Raw genomic sequence first — 27,880 nt, forward strand, 5'->3', positions numbered from 1 at the left:
AGGTGGGCTGGTTTTATACTTTTACTTGGTAGGGATTAGGGATTGGCGGGAAGGTTTGGCGCCATGAAAGGCGGTAAAAAATAGGCGCGAGAAAGTCGCGGGAACGGGAAATATTTACGTTCGGATTCGGGTCCTCCAAAAGGGTTCGGATCCTTTAATTTTAATCAAGCATAACCGCACTAACGGGTTCGGATCCTATGGTTTAACCGCTTTCTTTTCCACGTATAAATGGGCATTTGCCATATATATATATATTTTTTTTTTTTTGTAAACAATAAAAATAGATCATTTTACGTATCTCTTATATGAATTATATACATTTTATTTATAAAAAAAAAATGTATTGAAATATATACATTTAGAAATAACCCGTATAATGTCTGCATTTCATAACGCATGCAATCCTCTGTAGAAAGTTTATCTTGAACTTTTCCATGTTGAGAATGTCAAATCATTTCTGATAGGAAAAAACAAGCATTTCCACGTCAACATAAAGATGTCTAGCCACAAAATAAAAATGAAAAAGCCTCTAAACACCTCTAAGAAGGCAAATAAATTTTCATCACTTATCAAATCCATAGTAGAAACTCAAAGGGATTCTATTTAGCACACTTAGGATGAGCCAAATCCGGTGTTCCAAGGATGTTATTTTGAGCCTCTGGCTGTTTAATGAAGCTTCCTTTTAATTAAGAAAAAAGATGGCAAATATATTTTAATCAGACTAATAATACTGGTCCAGAATCACAGCATTGGCTGGTGATGTATAGCTAAAAGAATAAAAAAAAAATCCAGTATTCCACATGTTCTGGCAATATTAAAGTGGCAATTTTTATTTCTCCAGGCAGCTAACTTCAAAGCTTCTAGCATGTAATTCCAGAAAGGTTTTAGAACAAGGAAATAAGAAAGAAGACGCCAAAATAGTTAACAATTCTACATCAACAGGATTCAGATAACAAACTTAAGACTGAAGAACAAGCAAAAGACCTTGATAATAAGCAACTTGACCACATCTTAAACTGAAACATTGGATGTTGAAGAACTTCCGAATGCAGCGCTCTGACAAGGGGAGATCATTTGGATGTGGTAGAGAAGTCAGAGGACATCGGCGTGGAAATCGACAGCTGGGTTGTTGAGAAAGATGTCCTTTTAGATCTCTCTTCCTCCATATCCAACCATGAATCCCTCGTCGAAGGCCACTCATCAAAGAAAGACATAGGAGATGGGTTTTCATGCTTTGCTTGCTCTGCCGATGCAAAATCACTGCTGGAGAAAGAGTGTTGGTGCTGCAGTTCTGAAACTGAGTTGATAGTTGCCTGTGCAAGATATTGCATTGGCTGAAGGTGCGGGTAAGTGCTCTGTAAAGAAGAAGAGTCTCTAGTTTTCATTAATGGTAGAGAGGATGGATGCGAAGGTATCAGATGCCACTGGCTGTCCGTCGATGAATCCATGCCAAGGCCCCTTGCACTTCTAGAAGCTTCTGAGAAGAAATTACGCTCATCCACCTCAGTGTTAATTCCAAACCTGAATGTTAGGACAAATAAGTTGATATACACAGAAGCCAGTATTTTGGAGCAGAAAAGTTCATGGTTAAAGCAAATTATAACAAATTATCCAGAAAACTACAATAAACAAACTGCATTTCCTCCAGCATACTGTCCATTCCCTGATAAGAATATGTAGCTTGCTACGCTTATAGCATTAGAGTGAAGATGCTGCATATCATATGATGCACTTCATTTACTGAGTTCATTTATTAGGTTCCTAGAAAAGTTATACTTCACCCACTTCTCATCGAATACAGATAAGCATCATGGCAATTCATCTAAGATTTATAAGGAAATACAGACTTTTCTTCAAGTTGTAAGTTGTAACAAGTATCAAGCGACTAGACAAGGCATCATCACAATGTAACAAAGTACAAAATTTTGCAAAAAAGACCAGCTTCACAAAGTTCATTTGTGTTTCTAGTTTCTGATTTCAAATCTCACTTTTAACAGCACAACATGGGAATAGGATTCTGCGTGAAAAACGAAGAGGAAGAGCTGGCTGTGCACTCTATGGTAGAAATGCCTTATTTCTTCATGAATATCCTATGATTTAGGGAGTGTAGGTCGAGCTTAGTTCCAATTAAGCTTCGCTTGAAATTAGTTTCGAGCTTAGGACTGATGATCAAGCTTGGTTCCAAATCTTTCCTGATTAAGCCGCATGCGATAAAACTGATAATAGTAGTCCAGACGAATACAAATCAAGCACAAACATTTTATCACGCTTGAATTGACCTGAACAAGGTTTAGTTTAAGCTCGAATTATGTCAGTCTTGAATTGTATCAGGCCAAATATGCAACCTAATTCAAACTTTGTAGTATATGTATACTTTATACTGAGATGAGCTTGATTGAGCCTAATGTTGTGCCAAACTAGAGCAGCTTGATTATTCTGATAAAGCTTAACCAGATTCCACCATTAGGGAACAATTGGTTGCAACCAGAGAAATAAATATTATATAGCCTACATCCGTTTTGAAAGAAAGCAAAGGCATCACTTGGTATGATAGTGAGACTAGCCCCTTGCATCCAGAGCATCAAAGATATAAGTTTTGGAACCAACCTCCTTATGTAGATGGGAGCCTCTTGCATTAGGATGCCTCTTGGATCTATTTGGGAGAAAGTAGATGGACAATTAGATTAATAGCTGCCTTCGTTCCCCATCGTTATCTGTTCCAAACCTCAAGAGTGTTTTCCATCAATTTTATCTCCTGTTGTTGGCCATACACTCCCATTCCACTCTCCATTTTCTATGCAATCATGTTTCAGAAGTCCAAAACTATACTTAGTACACGGTCACCCCATTTTATGCACGGAAACACTGCTGTAGCAAAACTTACCATTTTAATATCCTAACAGGTAATCCTATAGGCAACGAGCAAGCATCAATGCTACTAGGATGCAGAAGTTGCAAAACCTTGTCAGCAGACTCAAATGTACATAAGCAATTTTAGTCACTAATAAGTGAAAGTAGTAGAAGCAAAAATTAGCCGACGATAGAGAATATAAGTCAGATGACCAAATCTAGAAACTAGAAGAATTTAATTATCACATAGCAAAAGAAAGGCACAATGCCACCAAATCAAGGAATATGTTATTTAAGATTGAAAACCTTCACCGTCTAGCAGAAAGACTCCAGCAACTTGCTTTACACTAAGGAACATTTTATTATGTCTTAAGAAAACAAATTAGGGCCCATCAGTTTCCAATTCCTCCAAAGGCTTCACTTGCTAAAACAGGTGTACTGCAAAGTCTTTCAATTAAAATAGCAGCCAATGGGACTACTAATTCAATAGAAAGTTAGAAAGTGATTTCTACCTCTATCATTTTGTTATGGTGCTTCCCTGAATGTACCTCTAATTTCCTATTCTATTTCATACCAAAAGAGCTCAATTTTTCAGCATCATTAGTTAGAATACCTCGTCCTACTCCCTCTAATTTACTCCTAAACCAAATGGACTTCAAGTGTTATAATACAATTCACAAGAATAAAAAATCAAGATACAAGTTATCTATAACTTTTCTTTCCCCTTTTCACTTAGTGTCTAAGTCTTAAAACATGCAAAGAAGATTTAGAACTTCATCTCCTGTACAAATTGGAAAAATTAAGTTTTGTTTCTCAAACAGAAATGTGGTATAAGAGAAGAGTTCCCAATCATTTCTGTAAGTCAGACTCTATAGTCTTGCCAAAAAGAAGAAAATAGAGAGAAAAACAATCGCAATATATTATGTTACCATTTCAACTAAGATAGCATAAGACTCAATTAGTAGTGTAAATCATATAAGTTTCTTCATGTAGTTCACATGTAGGTCTTCAATGTAGCCCAAAAGTCTAACACCACTGCCTGCAGTTATTAAAAGATGGTTTCACTTGTCCTTCTAATGTAAATCCTTCAAATGCACTTAAATCTAAGATAGCACTAGACCATGTAAAGCAAGAAGTAGATAAGCATAAAAATATAAAATGAAAATGCTGTTCATTTTAACTCTATAACTGAGATATCAGATATATCCCAAACTTCCCAAACAGAAATTTCAGCATAGCAAAGTTTCAGAGGAACTTGCAAGAATAGGCAATAGCATGAAGCTGCAAGCAACATTCTATGAGAGTGAATAACCTTTGAACTGCTCTATATATTCAGAAAAGGAAGAGCTTAGGAGAGGAAAAATCATCAGAGCAGATCCTAGTGGATAAGAAGAAAATACTTATTGCTATAGGAACCAGGGTTGATGTGCAGCTGAGATGACCCGACCATGCCGAGACAGAGATCCTGGGAACTGTTACCAGCTGCAGTAGTGGGCAGGAACATGGTCGGGAAGCTTCTGCTATCACTCCCACTTGTGCCGCTCCCAGATGGACTGAGAGCTGTCACAGTTGACGAGGGTGACTGTGACTGAGAGAGGTTTTGTGATTCCACAGGCTTTCTTGAACGGTTTCGGCCACGGCGCATGTGGCGCTCGCAGTATCTTGATCCGGGGTGAGCATCCTTGGAGCACCGCCACTTCTTCCCATCAGTTCGACGGCAACGCCCTGGCTCCGGATCCATTTTCTTACCATAATAGGAATAGTAAGCCACTGGTAGGACAAACAAACATCAATTTATACATAAGCAAAACTTGCAATACAAAAGCAAATAAAGCAATGAAGATGGAAATGAACTCTATAATAATAACTCTAAATAGAGTGCATATCCGCTCTAAATTTTGAACGGGAATGAGACTAAATTTTTTGATAGTTAACATGCACTGATATTGCCGAGACGTAAATTTGAGACCAAAAAGATGGAAGGAACTGAGGCTAACCATTTTGGAAGTCCACAGGCATTGTCAAGAAATAAAATGAAAGAAGGCCTTCAAGATTTACTAAGAGGAAAATTATCATAGTGAAAAGGAATAACTCAACGAGGAGACTCTGATAATTACAAGCATGAGATTAAGAAAAATATATAATGAAAACATCTTCAATCTGTAAACCAGATTGGACAAGAAACATGTGAGAAATGCTCATTAGTAATGAGAATCGACAAACTCGTCTCATGCATCAGAGTCAGAGTAAACCCTTATCATTCCATCGATCAATGAGCAGAACGGTTCTAAGAGAAAATACTTCAATCACATTAAGAAACCAAAGATGGGTGGGGACTGGGGAGGACCACAAATCAACCTAAGCAACAAAAATGTTACAACTTTCCAGCTTCATATCACAATTAAAATCAGCAGGAAAATGAAAACCACTTAAAACGGCAAAGAACGACAACCTATAATAGCAGAAGACCCCAAACAAAATGAAATAGGGTAAGGGAACCAAGAAGATCCCCTTTTCACAACGCCACTAAAAATGTTCGCCTATCAATAAAATATAGCTATCAAAGAGGAGCAAGAAGAAGAAAGGGCGAAGATCGAAATCTAGCACCTTTCGACCTCCACATGAAACAGAAATTTCATTAATACTGGCAAAGAACCGCACCAAATTACAGCAAAACGCACCCAAAACTAAACACTCTCGGGGGAAAAAAAAAATCAATTTTCGTCTCATTAATTTCTCAAAAGTAAACTTACGAGAGGGATGATGGTAGTATCGAGCTTGGACGGCATCGAAGCTGCTCCGGATCGCGACGAGTAGATCGGCTGGAACAGGAATCCCCGCCATGAGATACTTAAAAACAAGCGCTTGCTGCTCCAGCTCCGCCCACTGCGCCGCCGTGAACGGTCGGCGCCACTCTCCCACAACCGAGCTGCTCATCTCCTCCTCGAGGAGAAGAGGTAGAAGAAGGAGAAGGATCGAATAAGAAAGCAAGAAGACGGACGACGAACGAGGAGAAAAAGAGAACAAAAGATCTCAGGCACGACGGAAAGCGGTGGCGTCCACCTCCGGTGCGCGAGAGCTACGGAGCTTCGCCATTCCGGAGCAGGGTGGAGGAGAGGAACCGACGAGGAAAGGAGAGAGAGAGAGAGAGAGAGAGAGAGAGAGAGAGAGAGAGAAGCGATGAGTCGGTGGAGAAACGAGGGGAAGCTTAGTGACAAAGGAAGGTGTGGATTTGTTTGTTAGAGAAAGATAGTTTGAGAGGGGTGGTGAGGGGATCGATGCAGCTGCTAATAATGGCGAGGACGAGGGGAGAGAAATATATAAAAATAAGAGGGGGAGCGAAAGCGTCTCGGGAAGAGAAACTTGTAATCGTAGGGGGTGAAAACGGGTCGGATGCTGCCGGATCCGACCCGATTTCTGTATTTTTAGATCTCCTAATCGGATTTAGTTATAAAATTTATTTTCTCTTTTAATCTTCCATTATTTAACCCATATTCTACTATAAAATATTTATTATTCATATATTTCATTAATGTATTACGTATTCTCAAATTTTGTAGCTCTTATTTATATATATATATATATATATATATATTTTAATTTATTTGTTTAAGTTCTCATTGATATTCTCAGAGGGACCACCACAAGATACTGATCATTAATCCCAATTCGTATATATTATTTTATGCGGGACTATAGTTTAACCGTTGATCTTGCCAATCCAACGGCCAATATGTTACCGCACAAATAAATTTATGCACATGCACCATAGTTACTACCTTCGAGGTCTCGTGGGCCCCCGTAGCGTTTTATGCGGCAGTATCGATCGGGTGTAGAGAAGAGAGAAGAGAGAAGAGGGAGAGTGAGAGCGAGCACCGAGAGAAGATCCTGCTCGCGATCTCGCTTCTTGCGATCGGCCATGAGCCTCTTTGGTCTCGGGAGGTACCTCTCTACTTCTCCTCATCTCATTCGTTTCGTTGCTCCTGGATCTATCTGCGAGCTCAAAACATTATAATGTTAGCTTAAGAATCTTGTGAGGAGCGAAGAATCTATCGAGATAGTTTGATCCGTTCAAGTTTCGAGCACAGCTAGGGTTTATAACATTAACAATGTGTTGTTCACTGGGTGTCACTCGATCTGTCAAGAGTAGTTCGACACTAGAAATCTCAGTTTGGGATGCGTCTCGTCAGTATTATAGAATATTGTTCTGCTTGGTTAATTCCGTGCAATGATCCGAGCGGTAATGAGTGGTTGATTTTATTGATTGGCTTGATGCATTACTAGGATTCTGATAGAGATATATGAGAGATGGATCTTGATATCTGTGGATTTGAGAGAAAAATGTGAACGGAAACGACATTTGCCATTTCAAGATTTTAGTACTTTGACTTTACTAAAGGATTCAAGTTCTGTTGCTAATTTGGCATCAAAAGTCAAGAGTTTTCTCGTCACAAAGATATGCTCAAGTTGCCCTATGTTGCTTGATAAGGACAAATACGAGGACATTACTATTCTCAATCATAAGTTTGAAAATATAAATGTGATTACCCATAGACCGGAGATCTAAATTACTGAAATCTGCTTTTCAACTTGGATAGAAAATGAAAGATTCAGCAATGCGTATCACTCAAATATCGATTTTTTTTTCTTCTTCTTTAAACTCGGGCTCCTTGGAGAGATCTTTTCAAAGTCAATAAGGGAAGATTTGCAACTGATTATTGTAATGTCTTTTCCACTTGGGATTTGTTTGAGCAACTAGACAACTGTTTGTAAAAAGAGCCTTTTGTTAGTTCCTGTTCTCTTAAGGATCATCTTCCGTTCTCTTATATTTATATTATAATCTCCTCTCTTATTGATCTCACAAGCCCTATAGGCATGTCCAGCTGTGTTAACATGCTTAAAAAAATATATAAATCCCTAGGAGATTGTTCTATCATAAATTACAGCGGAAGAATAAATAATATACATCGAACACACTATTCGTTACTGTTCATGATTTCTAGTCACTGTCACTGTTCACGAGTATTGTTCAGACACTATTCATGGGTATTGTTCACCAGAATTGTTCCAACACTATAGTAATAATAAAATGCGAATTATAAAGCGTTAAAAGAGGCAATTGCAAATACACTAATTTTTAATATTGAAATTTTTTTAAACCTAGGATAAAAACTCCACATATCCTTTCCAAGATTGAATTAATTACTAAATAATTGTAGTAGTTGCAAGATGAACTTATAGATTGCCCACCGATCCCTATGGTCATATATGTAAGATATTACTCGCTCGAACCCACAATATATTGTTTCCGATGATCAGTCTACACGATACTTTTAGAGAAGAGTTGTTTAAACCTTTACCATCATATCCTAAGCCTTCTTCTCCCATCCTTTTCTTAGAGATCCAAGGAGTTGACTCAAGATTTTGAACCTGCATAACTACATTGAATCTATGAAGTGCAGTCTTAACATCATGTAGATAAGATTCAAGGCACTTGACCTTTTCTAGTAAATTCTCTATGAGTGATCTGGTTATGCACATTAGCTTTCAAAAATTTAATTTTATCAAGTAATGATGCATTTTTAAAAATTAATTAGTTTGAGTTTGATAGAGTGTTATCCAATTCCTCTTGGAGCTTTAAGTTCTTTTCTTTGAATTGCTCCACTTTATTGGTCAACTTTGCATGTTACTCCTTTCTCTCATCAATCTCTTTTTTCAAGCTCTTTAGTTTGCCAATAGGCTTCAAATTTGCCTTCTTTAATTTGTAAGTGGTGGCTTGAGTATCTGTGAGGCTTTCATTATTTGAATCAAGTCTTTGCTTATCTACACCGAACATCTTACAAGAATTGTCAATTGATGTGAAACAACAAGATCGTTAGGATTCTAGGAAAGATAATGGTGAAAGAAAAAATAAATGGAGTTTAACACTTTCATTCTCAACTAGGGTTTCTGAAACACCCACACCTCCAAATACAATTGTAAACCGTGTGGGTAAATCCCCCCATGCGGTGCATCACATGACCTGTCAGTAATAGGATTTCACAAGGCACATAGCAGCATAAGTTCATACCATAAATAAACTCAACCATAAGAGTCCAGATACAAGTTTCACAGGCCACAACAAGCCTTCAAGATACACATCCAAAATACAATGTCAATCATAACGTCCTCGCAGGGGCTCAATACAACTAATAGATAACTGAAATGTAGAATTCATACAATCTATAATAATGAAATCACAGGTGCATATCTAATGCATGCTTATAGTTGCTAGCAATAACAAATACGTTTGTTTAAATGACTTACCATGAGTTATTAAACCAATGCAATCAATAAAGACTACACGTCACTATCCTGGAACATGCCAACTCCTAATCATATCAGGATAAGTCCACATAGATATAAAGCTTGATACAATCTTTTATTCATACAAACCTCAATTATAGTGTTCACATGTTATGCATAACAATAAAAGAGTAGTTTAGTCATTCCATGCTCACCAAGGCATTAATCATGTTTTATTCTAACCAAGCCATTCACTACACAGAGTAGATATTCTCAAAAAAATCATCCATCACATAACCATCCATCATCTCATACATCGATGGGAAATATATACACATCTAGCGGTAATGTCACCCATACATGCATGGCGGCACTGCATGTGACCGGTTGTCTATGGCTATCAGATTAAGGACCCCGCTCGTGAGCCCATATTTCACTCTCTCTAAATCATCACCACCTTCAACGGGAGAATCTAGAGATATATCTTCGCCTCACAATTATATTTTCTATCATCATAATTTAGTTCTGACTATGCAGTATAATTACCTGAATGCCACACAGGCTCTCGATCTTAGGTGTAGGCCGCTAATAGTATAATCATATAAGATACACTCTACTCTTAACCCTGGGCTGAGTGAGTAGGGGCATAGTCAGAACCCGACTACTAATGATAGGTGGAAGTTGTGCAGTGTCTGTGAGTGTATATGGCATGTCATAGTCATCATGATCGTTATATTCTATATTCACAACAGATATTTATGCAATAGTTTATCATACAAGATACATATAGAGCATCGTTACACTAATGCATATGCTAACATTCTCATAATATTATGATGAGTAAACTATCAATAACTGCACATGTCAAGATACATTATAGTACACTAGATGCATGTACTAATACTAACATTCCTACAGTGTCATGGAAGGTATAATAATTATAACTACATTACTCTAGACTTGTATAAACTCTATTCACCTGGGGGTTCTCCACAGTACTCTAAATCTCCTCAGTTCTTCAGCTAGCCGACTCCTCCGGAATCCCAAAATCCTCTCGTCAATTTTATTAATTCACGCAAGTAAGTAAGATTAGCAAATTAATAAAATAGATTTCGTTATTAGAGAGTTTATGTTTAGGTGTATACATGAGTCAAGGGTCCCCTAGGTGAGTTCTATGTTATCCGATAATAAATTAGGGGAGTGGTTAGGTTAATTAATCAGGTGAAATAGAGAAATGGGGCTATAGGGTCCAAAAGGCCCCAAATGGGCTAGGCTGGGGTGTTGGGTTGGGCTCAAACCTAACCCAATAGGGCAAGGGAGGCCTTGGTGGGCTGTAGCCCACAAGGTTGCTTGAGGTGGGCTGGGGTTCCAACCACAGCCCACCAAGGCTAGCTGGGGCTGCAGTCCAACCGCAGCCCCCAAAGGGTTGGATTGGTGGGCTGCGGTTCAGTGCAACCCACTAAGGGGATAGGTGGGGGTTTGTTTAACCCCACCTTCCCACACCATCTCCTTCCAAGGGAAGGAGACAGAGGGGGAAGAGAGAAGGGACCGGTGCTGCCGGTGGCCCATGCCGCCGGCAGCCCGCCCTTGATGTCGGCGGCCTGCGGCCCTCACCCGGGGTGGGTGGCTCGCCGGAGGGAAGGGGAGGAAAAAAATAGGAGGAAAACAAGGAGAGAGAGAGGCGTGGCCACCATCAAGGTCGATGTTGTGACAAATTAAGTAACACTTGCAAGTGCACGAATCTGTGGAGTAGATCGGCAAGCAAGGTATCGATCCCACGAGGACTTGTTTGAAAACTTGAAGTGTTTAAAAATCTTAAAAATAATTTTAACCTAGTTGGAAAATAGGTTTAGGAGATTTATAGAGAAAGAAAACCTTCTTGCAAATTTCTTTTAATTAAGTATGAGAAATAAGGTCTTGAAATCCACTTGTAGATAATACATTTCTATTAGATAATATAAATCTCTTCTTTTTCTTCGATTCACCAAGAAATCAATCACTAGTGGATCGAAAGATTATCATTGAATGAACAATTTAATTTTCATAAAAATTACGTTCTTCCTTCATTTTTAGAAAATATGGAGTAAGAATTTTAAATCATTAGATGTATCCTTTTTAAGAAAAACAATTAATATCTAAATTCTAAACAACAAATTTAAAGTAGAAGAAAGAAGAATCTATTTAGCAATTAAGAACACATAAGAGATTTAAAATAAAAGAAATATGTTCTCAACAAGCTTCATCCTCAATCTTAAGAAAATTAGAAATTCATTTTAGTAGTTAATAACACACTTGAATAAAAATAAACATGAGATTTAGCACTAGAGAGTTGCAGAATACTTCTTCAAAAACAAAATCTAAATCCAAAAACAAGAGATTATGCTAAAAGAAAATCAGAATATAAATTTTGCTAACTTACAAAGATTGAAATTTCTTCGAATGTGCTCTATTGTTGCCAATTGAATTGAAACAATTGCAAGTTTGAATGGTGAATTTTAAACTACAACTCCTCAAAAGAAAAACTTAATAGAAAATACACAAGAAAAGATATATTTCTCTAGCTCTCAACCTCTCTATTTATAGACTTCTTGGAGCATGAAAATCTGCTCCAAATCGGCTGGAAATCTGCTGTGGTTGTGTTTGAAATTTGCTAAATATGTGCATGAAATCTGGTAAAAGTCTCTGCATGAAATATGTTAAAAATCTGCTGTATTAGGTAGGTAATTTGCTTGGCTGGAATTGCTGCTTAAATAGAAATTTGAAATTTGTTTACTGCTGCAATTATTGCTGAAATTTTGCCTAAATTGGAGATGAAAATCTGCATGCATTAGGTGAAAATTTCTTGCTAAATTTCTGTAATTTAATAGAGATTTGATTGCTGAAAATCTGTTGCTTGATAAAAAAAAAGAAGGAATTTTGACTCATTCTGATTTAGATAAGGAAGAAAGTGATTAGTAGATCATGGTTTGACTTAAGCATGGCTTGAAAGATGGGAGGTAGATTCAGTTGGTTAGTAGTGACTAAACCTAATTCTGGTTTGAGCCCAAATTTTACCATTTTTAGTGATTAAATGAGATTCAATTGATCAAAGGTTTACATATAACTAAAATACATTAATTAGTTAAAATAAAATATTAATATTTAATAATTTGGGCATAACAAATATTACAATTATGAATTTAACAGTCGACGGCACCGGCGGCGCAGCCACGCGGCCGAGAGGGGGTAAGGCATGGCGAAAGGAAGGAAACAACCAAAAGAAAAGGAGATTTACTGAGGGGTCGCGCGGTTGGCTTCGGGGCTTCGTCTTCGGCGTCGGCAACCCGAGAGAGAGAAGAGAGAGAGAGAGAGGTGGCGGGGTGGAGAAGAAATAAGGGAGGCTGGGGATGCTGCGTGCACAGCAAGAGAAGAGGACAGGGTGGCAGGGTGCTGGGGCCCCTTTTTCCTTTTTTTTTTTAATTTTGGGGTGTTATAGTTTCACATCCAAAATTCATATTGGAGATAAATCTCAAAAAACTGTATTTCTTCATTAACTTCGATTGAGCAAAAAATTAGCTTATATATAGACTTTATAAATGACAATAAGCAAATATAACTCTAAACACCATAAATAACAAATATATAATAGAAATAATTGACTTAAGAGTTAAGACTAATTTTCTAAAGAAGGAACTACATTGATACATATGTCCGTGTAATATATCATTATTCTCCGCAGCATTCTCATTGAGTGGGAGAGAATTCGACTATGTTGAGTGTGTCCTCTGTAGCATTCATATTGCTCCAGTTCCATAGTTTCCTGACACTCCAAGTTGCTTCGTTCAAGTCAAATATTATTAGATTCAGGAATATGTTTCACACATCCACTCTCAAACAAAGATTTTGCACCCAAGTTTTTCTGATGATAAGACATCCTTAATGACTTCGAGCAATGAATTGAGATTTTCCTCGTACTGCTTTAGCCTGTTGGGCTCTTACCCTTCTAAGTCACTTCAGTCAAACCAAGTATCATCATACTTAGGGATAGGTTTCAAATCTTCACTCTCAAGCTAGGGTTTCACACCCAAATTTTTCTGATGTCAAGACTTGTCTTTAGTTTTAGAAATGACACCGAACATGGGGACGAAAGAAGAAGTCAATGAGGAAGCGGCAGTGGTGGATGCGGGTTAGCAGCTACAAGCAGGCGATGGTCGGTAGTGAAGTTCAGAGAAGGGTGTTGGCTGTGGTGGAGAGCGACACTGGCTTTGACAGTATTGGAGAGCACTACTGGCGACAACAACATTAATAGAAAAGTTGCTGGTTATGGAGAGTCTGATGAAGGGATTAGGTTGGAGTTAAGGTAGGTTTAGATATGCTGATGTTGAAAATGACTTAAGGCTAACAGGTGGGGTTAAGGCTAATGGGTCGGGTTGGATTAGGTGCTAATAGATTTGAGGATTGAGTTGGTGACCTGAATTGGTTTGGATTTATGTTGGTTTGAGTTCAGGTTAGTTTGAGTTTAATAAGTTGGAAAAGTTGAGAGAATTTTGGTATTTTGGGAAGAAGTTAAAATTTAAAATTTTGGTAGATATGGTAAGAAAGAAAAGAAAAGAAATTTTGATATTTTGAGTGACAAATTTAAAATTCGAACTTTGGGATAGGCTTAGATAGTTTTTGGATAATCATGATTTGTTGGGAGGGTTAGGAAAAAAAGATTCGTTAAAACCTCAAGGAAAGGATAAGCCATTAGAATTTGAAATTCAAAAATTCAAAATTTCGAAATTCACAAAATTCAAAATTTTAAAATTTCAACCAAAATTTTGAAATACACGAAATTCGAAATTAAAATTTTTGAAATTTTCAATCTTTGAAATTTGATTTTCTTTTCTTTTTGCTTAAATATGGCAGAGAAGGTTAATTTAGGTGATGATGGGCTATTGGATGATACAAACACTCTATGTTTGGCTAGATCTTGCTTCGAAATTTCATAATGATAACTAGATCTCATTTCTCCATAATGATGATCTCCTCATGCAAATGCATTAGAGTTTGTGATGATCCAACATTTGTGATGCAAGTGTCGAACAAAGGACAAGTGTAGAGCGGCATACAATCTGGAAGGCGGGTATGCTTGGTGATACAAGTTGGGGAAGATGAATAGCATGAGTAAATTAATGGGCGATAGAGAAAGCAAAGGTGGTTTGGAGAAGATTTGTATTTCAAAAAACTATTGCTCTGATACCAAAACAATGTGAAACAATGGAATCATTAGGATTCTAGGAACGATGATGGTGAAAGAAAGAGAAAATGAACGGGGTTTTATACCTTCATTTTCAACTAGGGTTTCACACACAAAACTCACATTAGAGATAAATCTAAATTATTTTCATTTCTTCATTAACTTCGATTGAGTGAAAATCTAGCATATATATAGACCTTACAAATGACAATAAGCGAAATATAACCTTAAACACCATAAATAGTAAATATATATAAAAAAATAATTGACTTAAGATTAGAGATGATACAGTTGGAAACTAAGAATGGATGCCTAATGGGGAATAAATTCAATTAGAGCCACTGTTTGCAACTTATTTTTGGCAAAATAAGAATGGGATAACTTCAGCATTTCTTGTATTCCATAGACATGGCATTTATGCTCCTATCATTTTATTCATTTATGACAAGTCACCATCTGTATTTTTGTTTCACGCGCATTATCGCTAATTGGCCAGAGTATTATGTAAGTAGATTCTCAGTAAATGATATATGCTCTCATTATTAAAAGTCATTTACCTCAGTTTGCTTATTGTAAGGTGCAAGTTTGCAACAATCGTGCAATTGTCTACATAGATACATATTGATTCAGGATACTTAATCTTCCAAAAGCATATTTTCTTGGGTAATCTTATGATCATTTATGTAATTTAAATAATAGTTTGTTATAGCAGAAATTTGTGCTTGACTAACAACTGGGATACAACTGGTTTACAAATGTGACAATCTTATTTACTAAATCTTGTTGATTGTTTTCTATTGCTAAGAAAGCTGTACCGACGAATTGTCCATGATTCAACTTGATTTTCCTATCATATTACTTAGATTTTTGTTTCTTCCTTTCTTACGCTTTTATAAACTTTTATCTCAGGAATCAAAGGACGTTCCGACCAAAAAAGAGTGCTCCATCCGGTAGCAAGGTAGGTTCCTTAACTCATAAGCATATAGACTTATAAAGTAGGTGTACATAACCACAAGATAAGCATCACCATGATTATGTACAGTAATTTTATTTTTGGAAAAGCTAGCTCATTTTTTCTTGTCATTGCTTTCCAGTATCTTTAGAATTTGAAGAATATGTAAGTAAAGAAGTTCACAACTTTTGTGGCTCTTGTGACATATCATATTCAAAGCTGGAAACTTCTCTCTGTTATTTAGTCTGTTATTGCTAACATTGTATTTACTCTTAATGTACAAAATATTAGACAACAACCCCACAAAACAAAAAAAGAAAAGAAAAGAAATGAAAAACAAAGAAAGAAAAGAGGAAGTTCTTATTTGCTTTTCTCTCTATAGTGCTTATGTGAAACTGTCTTTCTAAACTATAGGGTGCGCAGCTCCGGAAACATATCGATGCCACTCTGGGTAGTGGAAACCTTTGGGAAGCAGTAAGACTTCCTCCTGGAGAGGATCTTAATGAGTGGCTTGCTGTCAATAGTAATACTCTTTCTTTTCTTGAAATTGATGTCCCTCACCACATGCTACATGCCCTTCACTTTGTCAGCAGATCTATTTCAGTTACTCTACTTGCATTGGAGTTAGCCCTATGTTCTTTTTCTTGTCCAAGTTCTTAACCTGGGTCCGGGGCTAAATTCTTATGTTCTTTGCTTTCAGCTGTAGATTTCTTCAACCAGGTTAATCTGCTGTATGGTACGCTGACAGAATTCTGCACACCTGAGAATTGTCCTACAATGACTGCAGGATCAAAGTATGCCTGATCACATTTATATGCTGCAATTGTGGATATCTGCAAAAGTTTCTGTATCATCTCTTAACATTAATTTGCTTAACAAAAACATAATTATTACTTATTAGCATATTTATGAAGTACTTTCCTTAGCAGAACACTTCCAATGCAAGGTTAATTTATTTAAGTCATGAAACAGTTTCATTAAGATACATAACATTATCTCTCTTCATGGAGTCATCGTTACTTTGTTAAAAACTCAAGCATGTCAAGAAATTTGCTATTGTCTTGTCTGCTATGGGACCGGGTATTTTTACCTTAGTATGATTTATATGACCTCTTTGAAGCAACTTTCATATTTGAAAGCTTTTATGTGCCTGACATCTGTAAACCCTTATTATGGTAGACCTTTATTTTCTGAAGCTGTAGGAGGAGTGGGTGTCAATACAATAAGTAAGCAGTTCAATATCCCAAAATAAGATTTGTTCGACTATATGTTGAAGTTTTTGAACTAGAATCAGGCAATTTGATGTGCATGGGTGACTGCTTAACCCTTTAGTTCTCCATTAGATGAGAAGCTGTAGGAGGAGTGGGTGTCAATACAATAAGTAAGCAGTTCAATATCCCAAAATAGGATTTGTTCGACTATATGTTGAAATTTTGAACTAGAATCAGGCAATTTGATGTGCATGGGTGACTGCTTAACCCTTTAGTTCTCCATTAGATGAGAATATTTTTTTGTGTCTGTCATTCTTCCTGCTGCTATTGAATTGCTGATAATACAAGTTTTATTATATTACAACACTGATATTTTCCAAGGTAGAATAATGTGTTCCAATGTACATATGTTATCTAGTAACTGTACATTGAAGGGAGGTTTCTTTGCCTTTAGAGTTAAGCTTGCATAGCTCAATAAGTTAAGGGCCTATATTCTTTCACTGATTATCCTCTTTGTCCCTTCCTTTTACCCCCACATCTTTCATCTTCATGCTGGTCTAATACAAACTTATTCCAAAATAAGCCAATCAAATTGTACATTGTTGACCTTTAATATTGCTAGTTTGTTGTATTAAGCCTCTTAACGATAGACTACCCCTTGTACTCACAATTTCTCAGTTAGAACTTAGGACTTCTTTGATATGAAACCACAAGTACAACACAAGCCTTTGTTAGTTGGTGTTCTTCTGTTATTTGTAGTTAACTGTCCACTGAAACATTACTTGTTTGTAAGTGACAGATACTCATGGTGTTTGCTGGCTTTGAAAGGAAAACTGTTCCACCATAATTGCTCTATGCCCATGGTGTTTGTAAGCTTTGTTAGTGGATTAAGGTTTGCAGTTCTAGCAACCATTGTGTTAGATTTTATTAGCTGACTAGGCATTTGTGCTTACAACCCAACCACAGCTGTCACTTCATTATCTTTGCACATAAGAATTAAAAGGTCCCTTTAGTTCCTTCTGTCTTTTTCTTTTGCTAGTTATGCAATTTTCTGCGATGAGAAATTTGAACATTTGAATTGTATAGTCCACTACAGTCAGAATAAGTGTTAACTTCTAGTTAAGTTTCAATTTCCTTTCAGTTTCTTAAAACTTTTTGGTTGAAGTCAAATATGTGATTACTAAACAGAACATGACTCATGCAGGTATGAGTATAGGTGGGCTGATGGTGTACAAATAAAGAAGCCCATAGAAGTTTCTGCACCAAAATATGTAGAGTATCTAATGGACTGGATTGAAGTTCAGCTTGATGATGAATCCATATTTCCTCAAAAGCTTGGTAATCTTCGGCATCTATAGATCTGATGAATACTTACCTATTTTAGAAGTACATTAACTCCAGTAATGTCTGATTTTTATCAGGTACACCATTTCCTCCTAATTTTAAAGAAGTCGTCAAGACAATATTCAAACGATTGTTCCGTGTTTATGCCCACATATATCATTCACATTTCCAGAAGATTGTCAGTCTCAAGGAAGAGGCACATCTTAACACCTGCTTCAAGCATTTCATTCTATTTACATATGTAAGCTCTTTCGCACCAATTTTCCTAGATTAAGTTACTTTTTAGAACTCTTTCAAATCAGCAAATACTAAAATATTGATCAAATTGACATGCATAAGATGAATGTTTGCGTTTAGTTAAATTGATTGGAGAATGTTCATCTTTCATTGATTGACAAGCAACTCAAAGTCATCTTTGGAGAGGAAGTAAATGATACACATCAGTCTTACTTTGATGTTAACATAAGCTAATATTGTATGCGCTATCACTACCCAGTATTTGATTTCTGTTTTGAGCGGTTTTTATAAGGACTGATTATCCTCAGGGATCCCAAAATTGGCCAATCCTGATCTGGAACCGAAATCAGTCTAATGACTGGTTTAAGTTTGGGTTCGACCAGTTTTGGCTGTATCAGACAGATCAATCAATCCGTCTCGGTCCTCAGTTGCCTCTCTTTTAAGTTTTCAATTTTTAGTTTTTTTACCCTCTATATCTCACACACTCTCCTCTCACTCTGTATACTTCACCGAGCTTATCTGGTGGCTAATTCGGTGAATTCAGATGAGTATTTCTTTTTTCATTTTTCTTTTCTCTTTCTCACCACTCTTTAACTTCTTTTTTTCACTATAAAACAACAGTGTCTCTTCACTATTGTTCAACAATAGTAATTTACGAATATAAAAATTCAAATTAGAATGCATCATAGTTTTTGAGTGAGTTTTTTCTTTAGTTTTTATGCTTTATATATGACTAATTTTTTGTCTTCTTAATATTCTTTTTTTATTTTCTAAATTTTAGAAATTTTCCTACATTTTTAAATAATATTTAGATTCATACATAATTAAAAATAATTAGAGCTAATACGGGCGGCCGATATGACTAATACAGTTGATACGACTGATACGTATCATTTTTTCTAATGGCCAATCCTGATTTTGATGCCAAATTTGAAAACATTGGTTCTCCTTCCTCCTTAAACTATGGAAGTGTATAAATTTCCCCTTATAATAATCTTAAAATATCACACTCCTTTTTGTTAGGGTGAATATCGTAATATTTTAAATAATTCAAGGGGCAAATTGTACACTTTCATAATTGAGGGTGCAAAGTAATACTGAGTAAAAGTTTAAGGGAGCAAACCATAATTAAACCTAAAATTAATTCAAGGTATTTTTAAGGCATCAAAAATTTAAAAGCAAATGCAATGATCAAATGATAGATATCCATATGTAGTGTGTGAACAATAATAAAAGCAAAAGGCAGGGTGCTTTTCATATCTTCCCCTTTTTTAATAGAAAATATGAGAAAAAACTAAATAACAGAAGTTTAGATATTACAAGACGACAATAAAAATAGTAGAGATTAAAGACGATAAAAGACAAATAAAAAGAAAGAAAGAAACTCTCATAACACAATGGAACAATCAGTCAGAAATCAAAAGTCAAAACCATTTGCCAAGACTCGAGAATACCTAGAGTAGATAGGTCTGAAAGTCAAGTTAATCTTTGTTCATACATGTGTTTCTCTGGTATGAAATGAGCCGCTTCAAATACATTGATTGCTGGCTCAAATATTATAAATCTGGCATGGACTACATAGCTATAAGTAGTTGACCAAACAAATTGATAAGTCTAATGTTCCCAGCTCACCGAATCATTTCCTCCAGACAAATACCTAAATAGGGTACCAAAGGATTACCTGCCAATGGCACATGGTGTTCCGACCTTGGCTAGGCACAATACATGTTGTTGGCACACGTTATGCCGACCTTGGCTCAGCATGATACATGTCATTACCACGCGTTATGCCGAGTCAGCGTGTTGTTAATGTATGTAGTCTTGATATGTCTAAACGTTTCTAGGACTTTAAAATTTGTTTTAGGGGCTACATTAGAGTCCTTCAACACTATAAAATAGTGTAGCATATGCAATTAGATTTTAGTCTCATGATTTGTCTAGATTTTTTCGGATCCTCTTTGTTGCGACAAATAACTAGGGGAAAACCGAAATTCCCTTTGACCTTTAAAATTAAAATTAAAATTATATAGATTAAGCACAAGAATGTAAAAGATATCAAAAGGGATGAAAGAAATGCAATTATATTTCTTTGTATTATACTTATGCTCAATTAGAATGAGAGACATCGATGAATGACCATGAAATAGTGGGGATACTCTCCCTGTGTTGGCGTTGATAATTTATTGGCAGGATATATATCGACCTGTGTTGAACGCGCCAACCGTGCACGGCAATCCATGAGGGTATCTAGGTGGGTTTCCCTTTCAATTTCCCAGAACACAAATCATGTGTCAATTACAAATGCAACTGCAATGATGGTCCAGTAATAAATTAATTTAGTCTGTGAGCAAGCAGAAAGCCACAAACATGAGAGGGACCAAAGAGGTGGCTGAAAAGGGGATGACCGGAATGTCCATTAGTGAGTATAGGAAAAGGAGGTGAGGATTCTTTTGCATCTGCCATTGGAGCTGCCTACCTAAGCTTAGTTCATCAATCATGACCTTTTAGACTCATTATCATTGGTTCCTCATCCATGTCGAACTGAGTGGCTCTAATTTTACTATTATCTGATTGGAGCTTCTAATTGGATACTTGCAGCTTTTGCTTTTGGCATATACAGATAATAGCTGAAGATCTTGATGCTTAGAAGATGCTGACTAGTGTTATAATAATGCTGATCTCCAGAATTTAATCAATGGTTTGCGCTGTTTGTGGAGAAGTCTGACATTCATCTTACTTGCTCTTCAATATGATATGATTGTGCCTAGCTTTGTTGTAGGATTTTGTGGGTGGTCTATTCCATAGAGATCAGATAAATTAGATCGTCCCTGCTTGAGATTTTCTCATGTGTAGATCCTCTGATAGTGGCATTAATTCAGTTTTGAGTAGTCCAACTTGCTATCTGAGATCATTTCAGTTTCTCTCTTGATTGTCTTTTTGGTGAAACCTTATAGCTGCGATTTTCAAGGAAACCAGCCTTGACACACACAGGAAAACTTGCTATCATGCCCCAATCGAGAAAATTTTCATATGTCTGATGTTTCTCATGTATTTCTGATGCAGGAATTTGGCTTGATTGACAAGAAAGAACTTGCCCCACTTCAGGAGCTTATAGAATCTATCATCAGTCCTTACTAGGAACAAATTGTGTATCTTCAGACTAAATTGTTCCTCACTATATTGAAACAGATGCTGTCTGTAATTTTTCTTTGCAAAGTACAGTTTGTCATGCTGACTAGCAATCATATAAAGTGGGGCTTGGTTGGAATACTTTCTAAATAAAGTGCCAATAACATTGTAACTTTATTTTCTATCTGCTTGCTGTTTTCTATAAGAAGGATCCTATCTCTTTTGCAACTACTGCCTTAGAATGCACATTATGTGGAGACATTTCAATGATATTGCTTTCTTTTGAGGATAAGAATAGTCAAATTGGCCGAAGTAATCGCATAGCTTAGCAAGAATTTAACTAATATGTTAGAATCATGTGATTATCTAGGAAATTGATATTAATATTCTGATTTTAGAATGCTGTTACTTGTTGAGAAGCTTGGGTTTTCTTCTTCAACTTGGTACTTGCGATATTTGGAATGATTTTATAGGACTGTACTAATATCTCTCTCAAAAGTCAAATTGCCTAGGCTCCAATATATCCTGCAAGCCATAAGTTTACTGCTAATTGCTAGTCTGCTTCATAAATTTTTATGTTATTCCATGCAGGCAGGCCATTTTCTTTTGTTGTAAATAGGCAGATTGTTGAATGATTACCAGAGATATAGAAGGGTTTTAGCCTGTGCCACAGAGAAGACGAGAGAATGTACTTGGTGCGGAAGGGAGACTCAACGGAGGGGTCTAGGACAAAGAACTCTTCTGGTAATGGCAAAGCTTGAGAACAAGCTGTAAGAGCTCAAAAATTGGATGGTTTGAGCAGCAATTAGTCCTTTATTTTAGAGAGAGAGAATGTAATAAGTCCATTTTACAAAATTGTCTCAGGTAATTATGATAGAAAGGTAAAATTTGTATGCTGTAGGATATTTGCATTTAGCTGTTACTTGTCTGTTTTATATGTATGCTGGAACTTTTTGAAAGGTGTGCTGCCTGTAGTTGCTCATGCACTAACTCGCTGTTTTAGCTGCTTGTATCTTTAAAGCATCTTGGCTTTAATTTTGTAACCCAAGGAGATGCATCTTTAGACTCCATTAATATGCAAGCCTACTTAGTGGGTGGGAGAACCCCATAAGTTAAATGCTTATGGAAGAGTTGAACCACCTGCAAGTGGCCTGGCCTGTCAATATTTATTATATTTTATCTTTGCTCTCGAGAAAGAGATATCTGAAAAGTGAAAACCCTATCATGGTTGTACAACTCAGCCTCTTGTCTTGAATCTTATTAATGTATTACTGGCGAATAAACTTTCCTTTACAAAAGGAAACATGAGAAAAAAAATAGAATAATTATTGTGTATCCTACTCTTACAATTATGTTTAGGGTTAATTACATTTACACACCATGAACTATACCCAATTTTTAAGGGATCTTTTAAAATTTTTTATGTTACAATGTCTCCCCTAAATTTTTAAGAAATTTTAATTAACTCCGAAGTGATCTAGATGCCTTTGTAAAGAACTTTAATTTCATTTGACTCTTTAATTAAATTAGAATAAAAATAGATATTAATATAATTTAATTTTCCTTAACTTTAATAGTCACTCACCATCGTAGACTTCTTCCACATTCCCTTCTTCCCCCTTCCCTGACCTCATTGTCGGTAGCATCGGCAATTGCCCAGATCTCGAGGGCCATAGTCGGTAGATCTATTTGCAATGAGTAAGAGCTTCCACCTATGACGACCGAGGAGGACGGTGCGGCTCCAATAGGATTGGCCAGGGGCAATGTGGGTGAGGGCAGAGTCAATCACAGCCTTGAAGGCGGTAGTGTGCTAGGGTGAGGGTGGTGGAAGATCCACCACAGCTGATGGGAGTTGGGGCAATGCCAATCCCTCCATGCTAATTTCACCTATGCTCGATAGGTGTCATATGTCTAACAAACATGAGTAGGGATAGCGGCAGCAAACTCATCTCATAGATATGGTCGGCCTTCTAAATCTCCATCCACCGAGTGTACCCAGATAGTCACTATTTGAAATTTGATCAGTATTATTTTTAATATACTAAAAGACTTATTTAATGTGCTACAAGTTTATCTTTAATCAGTATTTTTAAATTTAATCTACATTTAATTAAATATAATACAAAAATAATAACATTTTTAATTTAAATATAATCATTATAGGTTGTAATTTTGCAATAAAATTGCCATCTAGCCATAGTCCTGGCCACAAACGCGCAGTTGAATCGTCCGAACTTGACGGCGGACTTTGAAATTCGTGCTTATTTCAATTGGACTGGCTTGCGTCATTCCCTCTCTTTGTCGTCCTTTTTTATCCGACCCAAGAGGTTTATGGTTTATAATGAGCATCTCCTATTCTCCATATAGCCTTTTTTATACCGAGTAGATCTGCATCTATTCTCCATGGCTTCCCAGTTATTCTTCCTCTTATTCCTCGCTATTCCTCCCGTTGTCCTCCTCCTCCTCCTCGCCTTCCTCGTCCGCCCGCGCCCCGTCCGTATCCCCCTCAAGGGCCGTCACGTGCTCGTCACGGGAGGTTCGAGTGGCATCGGCCTCGCCCTCGCAACTACCGCCGCTGCAGAGGGCGCACGCGTCTCCATCCTCGCCCGTGACGCAGGGCGGCTCGCAGGCGCCGTCGACGCCATCCGCCTCGCTACCGGTGTCGAGGCCGTTGCCCTCTCCGCGGACGTCAGGGACCCTGCCGCCGTCGCCGATGCCCTCGCGAGCGCCGGACCCGTGGACGTCCTCGTTTGCAACCAGGGGGTGTTCGTGCCCCAGGAGCTGGAAACCCAGGACTTGGAGGAGATAAAGTTTATGGTGGATGTTAACCTCATGGGGACCTTCCACCTCATCAAGGCTGCGCTCCCCGGCATGAAGAGGAGGACGAGGGAGACCGGAATGCCCGCCTCGATCGCAATAATGTCTTCCCAGGCCGGCCAGGTATAGCAAATATCCGCTCTTTATTTTTTTTTTTCTTTTCTTAAACCTCGGCTTTGAAGAATCTGCCGATCTGAATGTGGATATAGATTATCTTTTAAATTGTGATTGGGAATACGGGTTAGATGGAAATTTTGGATCTTTACGTTTCGGAGGAGTTGGTTTGTGCAGTTTATTGGTTTCACTACTACCAAGCATTTGGTAATTTTCCTTTCGAATCTGTGAAAAAGTTGCAATTTTTTGCAATTTCAAAGTCGGGTTTTGAACTGATGTGCTCTGCTATATTCCATCACTTCGTGGAAGGTCTTTGGGAGTGTAGGTCGGTAAAATTGTTCAAATCTTTTACATTTCTGTTTCATATTGTGAATACATGTGGTTTGGGGGTTTTCCTCTTATACGATCAGATGTGATGCAGCTCTAGGTAGATAAAAAGTTTCAATCTCTTAGATTTCGAAAGTTGGTTTTCTTCAAAATATGTGCGTTGATGCCATAAATTCTGTTATGGTGTTTGTGACCTTAAGAATATTAATGGCTTCTTTTAACACATCATTCCAAGTATATGTGAAAACGGAAAAGCACACTATGTTGTGTAATTTGCTACATATTACAGGGACCCTGATTTGCAACAATGTCTTTTATATTGTAGGTAGGTGTCTATGGTTACACAGCTTACTCAGCTAGCAAATTTGCACTGCGTGGTCTGGCAGAGGCCTTGCAGCATGAAGTGATTGCCGACAATATTCATTTGTCTTTGATATTTCCTGCTGATACAGAAACACCAGGTTTTGCTGAAGGTCTGAAATTGTTCCTTTTGCTTCTATGGTTTTCATTGATAATGGGCTTTTAGTAAAAATCATTTGCATCTTGCTTTTATTTGAAAATATGGCTGAAGCATTCTCAGCTTTGCAAAAATAACCATTGTTGTGATCAGTAACTCTTTGGTAGCAGCATAAGCTCATAACTGTGGAATAGTTGTTACTTTGTCAGCAATAAAGGGCATATCAACATTTCTTTGGATATTGTTATGATGCATCAAATTTTGGTTAACTCTCGTTATGTTTAATCAAAGTAAAAATAAGAATATGAGTGGAGAAAAGGAGGAGAAAGAAAAGAAAGTGCTGCTCTGAGTTTGTTTGTAAAGTTAATAACATTTGACATCAGGTAGTGACAAGTTGTTTTAGAGCTGAAAAACAAGAAATGGGTTAAAAAGTTGGAAGGCTGATGTAATAAAAGTCTAGTTACTTGGACTTGACACTATAGAAATAAGAATAAGCGTAAGATTTTCCAAATTAATCCAGAAGCAAAGAAATAACTGTCTTTGCTTAAAGGCTTAGTTACCCTCTTACTCAGAATTGTTTTTCTGGCTTATGTTTTACATAGTAAGAGTAGTCAGCAGCATAGTGTGCTTGAAGTCACATTTAGAAACAGACAAGGTTTTTAGTTTCTTTAATTTGATGCTTCTACAAACATTATTCCAAGCAAGAGCTGCAAGGCCTTTACCTAGCTATTTGTAATATATATATATATATATATATATATGTTCGCGTGTGTGTGCCTGTGTGTGTAATTCATGGAGATTCATGATAGTTTCGTACTTATTAATGCAGAGAAGAAGAAAAGACCTGAGCTTACCAATTTAATAGCAGAATCTTCTGGTGGAATGAAGGCTGACGATGTTGCTAAAATTGCTCTTAATGGAATTAAACATGGATCCTTTTTTATACCTTGTAACTTTGAGGGAACCATGTTGTCTATAGCGACTTGTGGACTGTCTCCTCAGAGATCCTACCTCATGGCATTTGTTGAGGTGTTTAGTGCTGGTTTAATGCGCTTCGTTGCTCTATGTTTCCAATGGAATTGGTTCAACACTATAGAGAAGTGGCATGCCAAAAAGAACAGTAAGTTACATAAAGGTAACTATCAAGGCTGTCTGCTGCATGTATTTAGCAGATTCTTATTTCTGCTGATTTTTTAAAATATCTTGTGGATCCCATGTCGGGTAACTTTGTAAGAGATGTTCTTAGAAAAATGCATATGCTCTTAAAAAAGTTAGCACTGAAGGGAGGTTTAATTGATACTCGTTTCCATTGAAGGATCATATTGCACAACTTGGAGTTTGATTGATATGACTTGTTATTTTGTTTAGAGGATGTAACCTTTTTGACCTATGTAGAAGCCAAAGTATATGCAACAAGAGGCAAATAATCATATCCCCTGCATGCTAATATACTATGATTTTTTATTATTTTTATATGTTTATTCATATCCTTGACACAACAGAACAACTTTGTATCATCTCAGAGTGCACATTCCCCTGCATGCTAATATACTATGATTTTTTATTATTTTTATATGTTTATTCATATCCTTGACACAACAGAACAACTTTGTATCATCTCAGAGTGCACATGCGCGCGCACTTAGTTGTGGATTGTTAGATTGATTATAGCTAGTTGAGTTGTTACATTAGTGAATTTGAGTTTTAACAGAGCTCTTTTTTAATTGATGTTAATTGGTGTAAAGAATAAGTTTCCAAAATGCTTTGCAGTTTGGTTCGACAGAAAAAAAAAGAGGGTAAGTGTGAGTAATATATTGAGATACTTTGAGACTATAGACTGAAGTACTTTTAATACTTTTCTGCTTATATGTCGGATATTGCTCATGAAGTTGATTTATGTTCGAAACATGTTTCATTTGAGAGAACCTTGTTTTGTCCTACTGATCTGCATGAAACTCCGATTGCAGGATGTTGAGCCTTTCATCAGGAGATGCATCATTCAACTGGTGCTCACTGCAGTGTAAGGATATCTATCTTTGTATCCACGTATTTTCTTCAATAAGTGTTTCACTATCTCATCTATTGACTAGCTTTGCTGGATCATTATTGCTAGTTTTTTTCTTTTTTCTTTTTCTTCTTTAAATGATTTCTGTGCTGTAACTTTTCTATGTAACACTTAATAGTTTGCGAAATCTCCACTCTTCCACTTCTCTGTCTCTCTCTGCTGTGTAAAATTTTCCTCTTTGTTGGCGAAGATATCTATTTGTACTTATTGAGACCATACCCACAAGTTCGATTGAGTTCATTCATCATCAATTTACACTACTATCGTTTCATCCAAACCAAATTATTTGCTTGCTAAAAGGATATAAAGCACACTTATGATTGGTTAAGTGGCAAGAGGCTGTTGTCTACTTAATTAAGAAGTTAATCAGAGCATCACTTTTGGATGGAGTCTTCTTTGCTATACCCTGATGCATTTGGTTTTCGTCCTCCAGATGTCTTCTTACCCTGATGCCTGCCGCTTGGATGCAGTCTTTCTTATCACAATTTATAGCAGCAGCGGTGCTTAGCTTCCACGATTACAAAAAGCCTCGTTAAGATCTGAGGCACAGAATTATAAAAGCTTAGGTGGAAAAGTTCCTACCTAGGTGACCTCGCAAAAAACACGAGTAATTTTGTATGCTTAGTATCTTTTTAATAGAAGAGTGATGTCTTCATAATAGTCCTTATCATCCTTGAGGGCTTTATATTTCCACGCAGCATGTTGACGAGGAGAAGAGAGTCCATTTCAATTCAAAACTGATAAGCTGTTAAAGTCTCAGCTTTAACAAATGTCTCAATTCCTCAGAAGGCTTAAATTTGTATTTTATTTATTTTGATACGAGATATAGAATCTAATAATGGCTTGAAACATCTGGCACACTCTGACTCGAGGA

At 36.9% G+C, this 27,880-nt stretch overlaps 3 protein-coding genes across 9 annotated transcripts; 2 read left to right on the forward strand and 1 right to left on the reverse strand.

The window, feature by feature from the left end:
* Positions 1 to 803: 803 nt before the first annotated feature.
* LOC140800566 (growth-regulating factor 5-like) lies at positions 804 to 6,185 on the reverse strand. 2 transcript variants are annotated; one of them, XR_012111272.1, is made up of 3 exons: positions 2,885 to 3,025; positions 2,608 to 2,794; positions 804 to 1,521 (listed from the first exon to the last, which is right to left on the reverse strand). XR_012111272.1 is itself a non-coding variant. In XM_073155304.1 (3 exons), exons 1-3 carry the CDS (start codon positions 5,785 to 5,787, stop codon positions 1,071 to 1,073), a joined length of 1,005 nt encoding a protein of 334 aa, XP_073011405.1. In that variant the 5' UTR covers positions 5,788 to 6,185; the 3' UTR covers positions 804 to 1,070. The 2 variants fall into 2 exon arrangements, 1 of the variants encoding a protein (XP_073011405.1); XM_073155304.1 differs by lacking the exons at positions 2,608 to 2,794; positions 2,885 to 3,025 and adding exons at positions 4,251 to 4,620; positions 5,604 to 6,185.
* Positions 6,186 to 6,660: 475 nt separating this feature from the next.
* LOC140801427 (MOB kinase activator-like 1A) lies at positions 6,661 to 22,208 on the forward strand. Of its 3 annotated transcripts, none has more exons than XM_073156546.1 (7): positions 6,661 to 6,792; positions 15,263 to 15,311; positions 15,720 to 15,828; positions 16,006 to 16,099; positions 17,721 to 17,854; positions 17,938 to 18,101; positions 21,818 to 22,208. In XM_073156546.1, exons 1-7 carry the CDS (start codon positions 6,662 to 6,664, stop codon positions 21,839 to 21,841), a joined length of 705 nt encoding a protein of 234 aa, XP_073012647.1. In that variant the 5' UTR covers position 6,661; the 3' UTR covers positions 21,842 to 22,208. The 3 variants fall into 3 exon arrangements, with proteins under 3 accessions (XP_073012647.1, XP_073012646.1, XP_073012648.1); XM_073156545.1 differs by lacking the exon at positions 21,818 to 22,208 and adding an exon at positions 21,161 to 21,454 and having other exon boundaries at positions 6,662 to 6,792; XM_073156547.1 differs by lacking the exons at positions 15,720 to 15,828; positions 21,818 to 22,208 and adding an exon at positions 21,161 to 21,454 and having other exon boundaries at positions 6,671 to 6,792.
* Positions 22,209 to 23,526: 1,318 nt separating this feature from the next.
* Positions 23,527 to 27,857, forward strand: LOC140801409 (3-dehydrosphinganine reductase TSC10B-like). 4 transcript variants are annotated; one of them, XM_073156515.1, is made up of 5 exons: positions 23,527 to 24,166; positions 24,810 to 24,957; positions 25,771 to 26,076; positions 26,909 to 26,961; positions 27,440 to 27,857. In XM_073156515.1, the coding sequence occupies exons 1-4, from the start codon at positions 23,630 to 23,632 to the stop codon at positions 26,914 to 26,916; spliced, it is 999 nt and encodes a 332-aa protein (XP_073012616.1). In that variant the 5' UTR covers positions 23,527 to 23,629; the 3' UTR covers positions 26,917 to 26,961; positions 27,440 to 27,857. The 4 variants fall into 4 exon arrangements, with proteins under 4 accessions (XP_073012616.1, XP_073012618.1, XP_073012615.1 ...); XM_073156517.1 differs by having other exon boundaries at positions 25,771 to 26,061; XM_073156514.1 differs by lacking the exon at positions 27,440 to 27,857 and having other exon boundaries at positions 26,909 to 27,147.
* The last annotated feature ends 23 nt before the right edge of the window (positions 27,858 to 27,880 follow it).

The sequence above is a fragment of the Typha latifolia genome, chromosome 14 (assembly GCF_019914945.1).
Source record: "Typha latifolia isolate L0001 chromosome 14, TyphaL0001v2, whole genome shotgun sequence".
Taxonomy (NCBI): domain Eukaryota; kingdom Viridiplantae; phylum Streptophyta; class Magnoliopsida; order Poales; family Typhaceae; genus Typha; species Typha latifolia.

What these genes read in the sequence shown, in the direction of transcription:
- LOC140800566 (XM_073155304.1), bottom strand. Translation starts at nt 5,787, where the DNA reads ATGAGCAGCTCGGTTGTGGGAGAGTGGCGCCGACCGTTCACGGCGGCG. An exon ending in ATACTACCATCATCCCTCTC is followed by an intron (nt 4,621 to 5,603) that starts GTAAGTTTACTT and finishes TTGTCCTACCAG; the next exon opens with TGGCTTACTATTCCTATTAT. An exon ending in CCTGGTTCCTATAGCAATAA is followed by an intron (nt 1,522 to 4,250) that starts GTATTTTCTTCT and finishes CCTAACATTCAG; the next exon opens with GTTTGGAATTAACACTGAGG.
- LOC140801427 (XM_073156545.1), top strand. Translation starts at nt 6,662, where the DNA reads ATGCGGCAGTATCGATCGGGTGTAGAGAAGAGAGAAGAGAGAAGAGGG. An exon ending in TGAGTGGCTTGCTGTCAATA is followed by an intron (nt 15,829 to 16,005) that starts GTAATACTCTTT and finishes CTTTGCTTTCAG; the next exon opens with CTGTAGATTTCTTCAACCAG. An exon ending in ATTTCATTCTATTTACATAT is followed by an intron (nt 18,102 to 21,160) that starts GTAAGCTCTTTC and finishes TTTCTGATGCAG; the next exon opens with GAATTTGGCTTGATTGACAA.
- LOC140801409 (XM_073156515.1), top strand. Translation starts at nt 23,630, where the DNA reads ATGGCTTCCCAGTTATTCTTCCTCTTATTCCTCGCTATTCCTCCCGTT. An exon ending in TGTCTTCCCAGGCCGGCCAG is followed by an intron (nt 24,167 to 24,809) that starts GTATAGCAAATA and finishes TTTATATTGTAG; the next exon opens with GTAGGTGTCTATGGTTACAC. An exon ending in AACACCAGGTTTTGCTGAAG is followed by an intron (nt 24,958 to 25,770) that starts GTCTGAAATTGT and finishes TTATTAATGCAG; the next exon opens with AGAAGAAGAAAAGACCTGAG.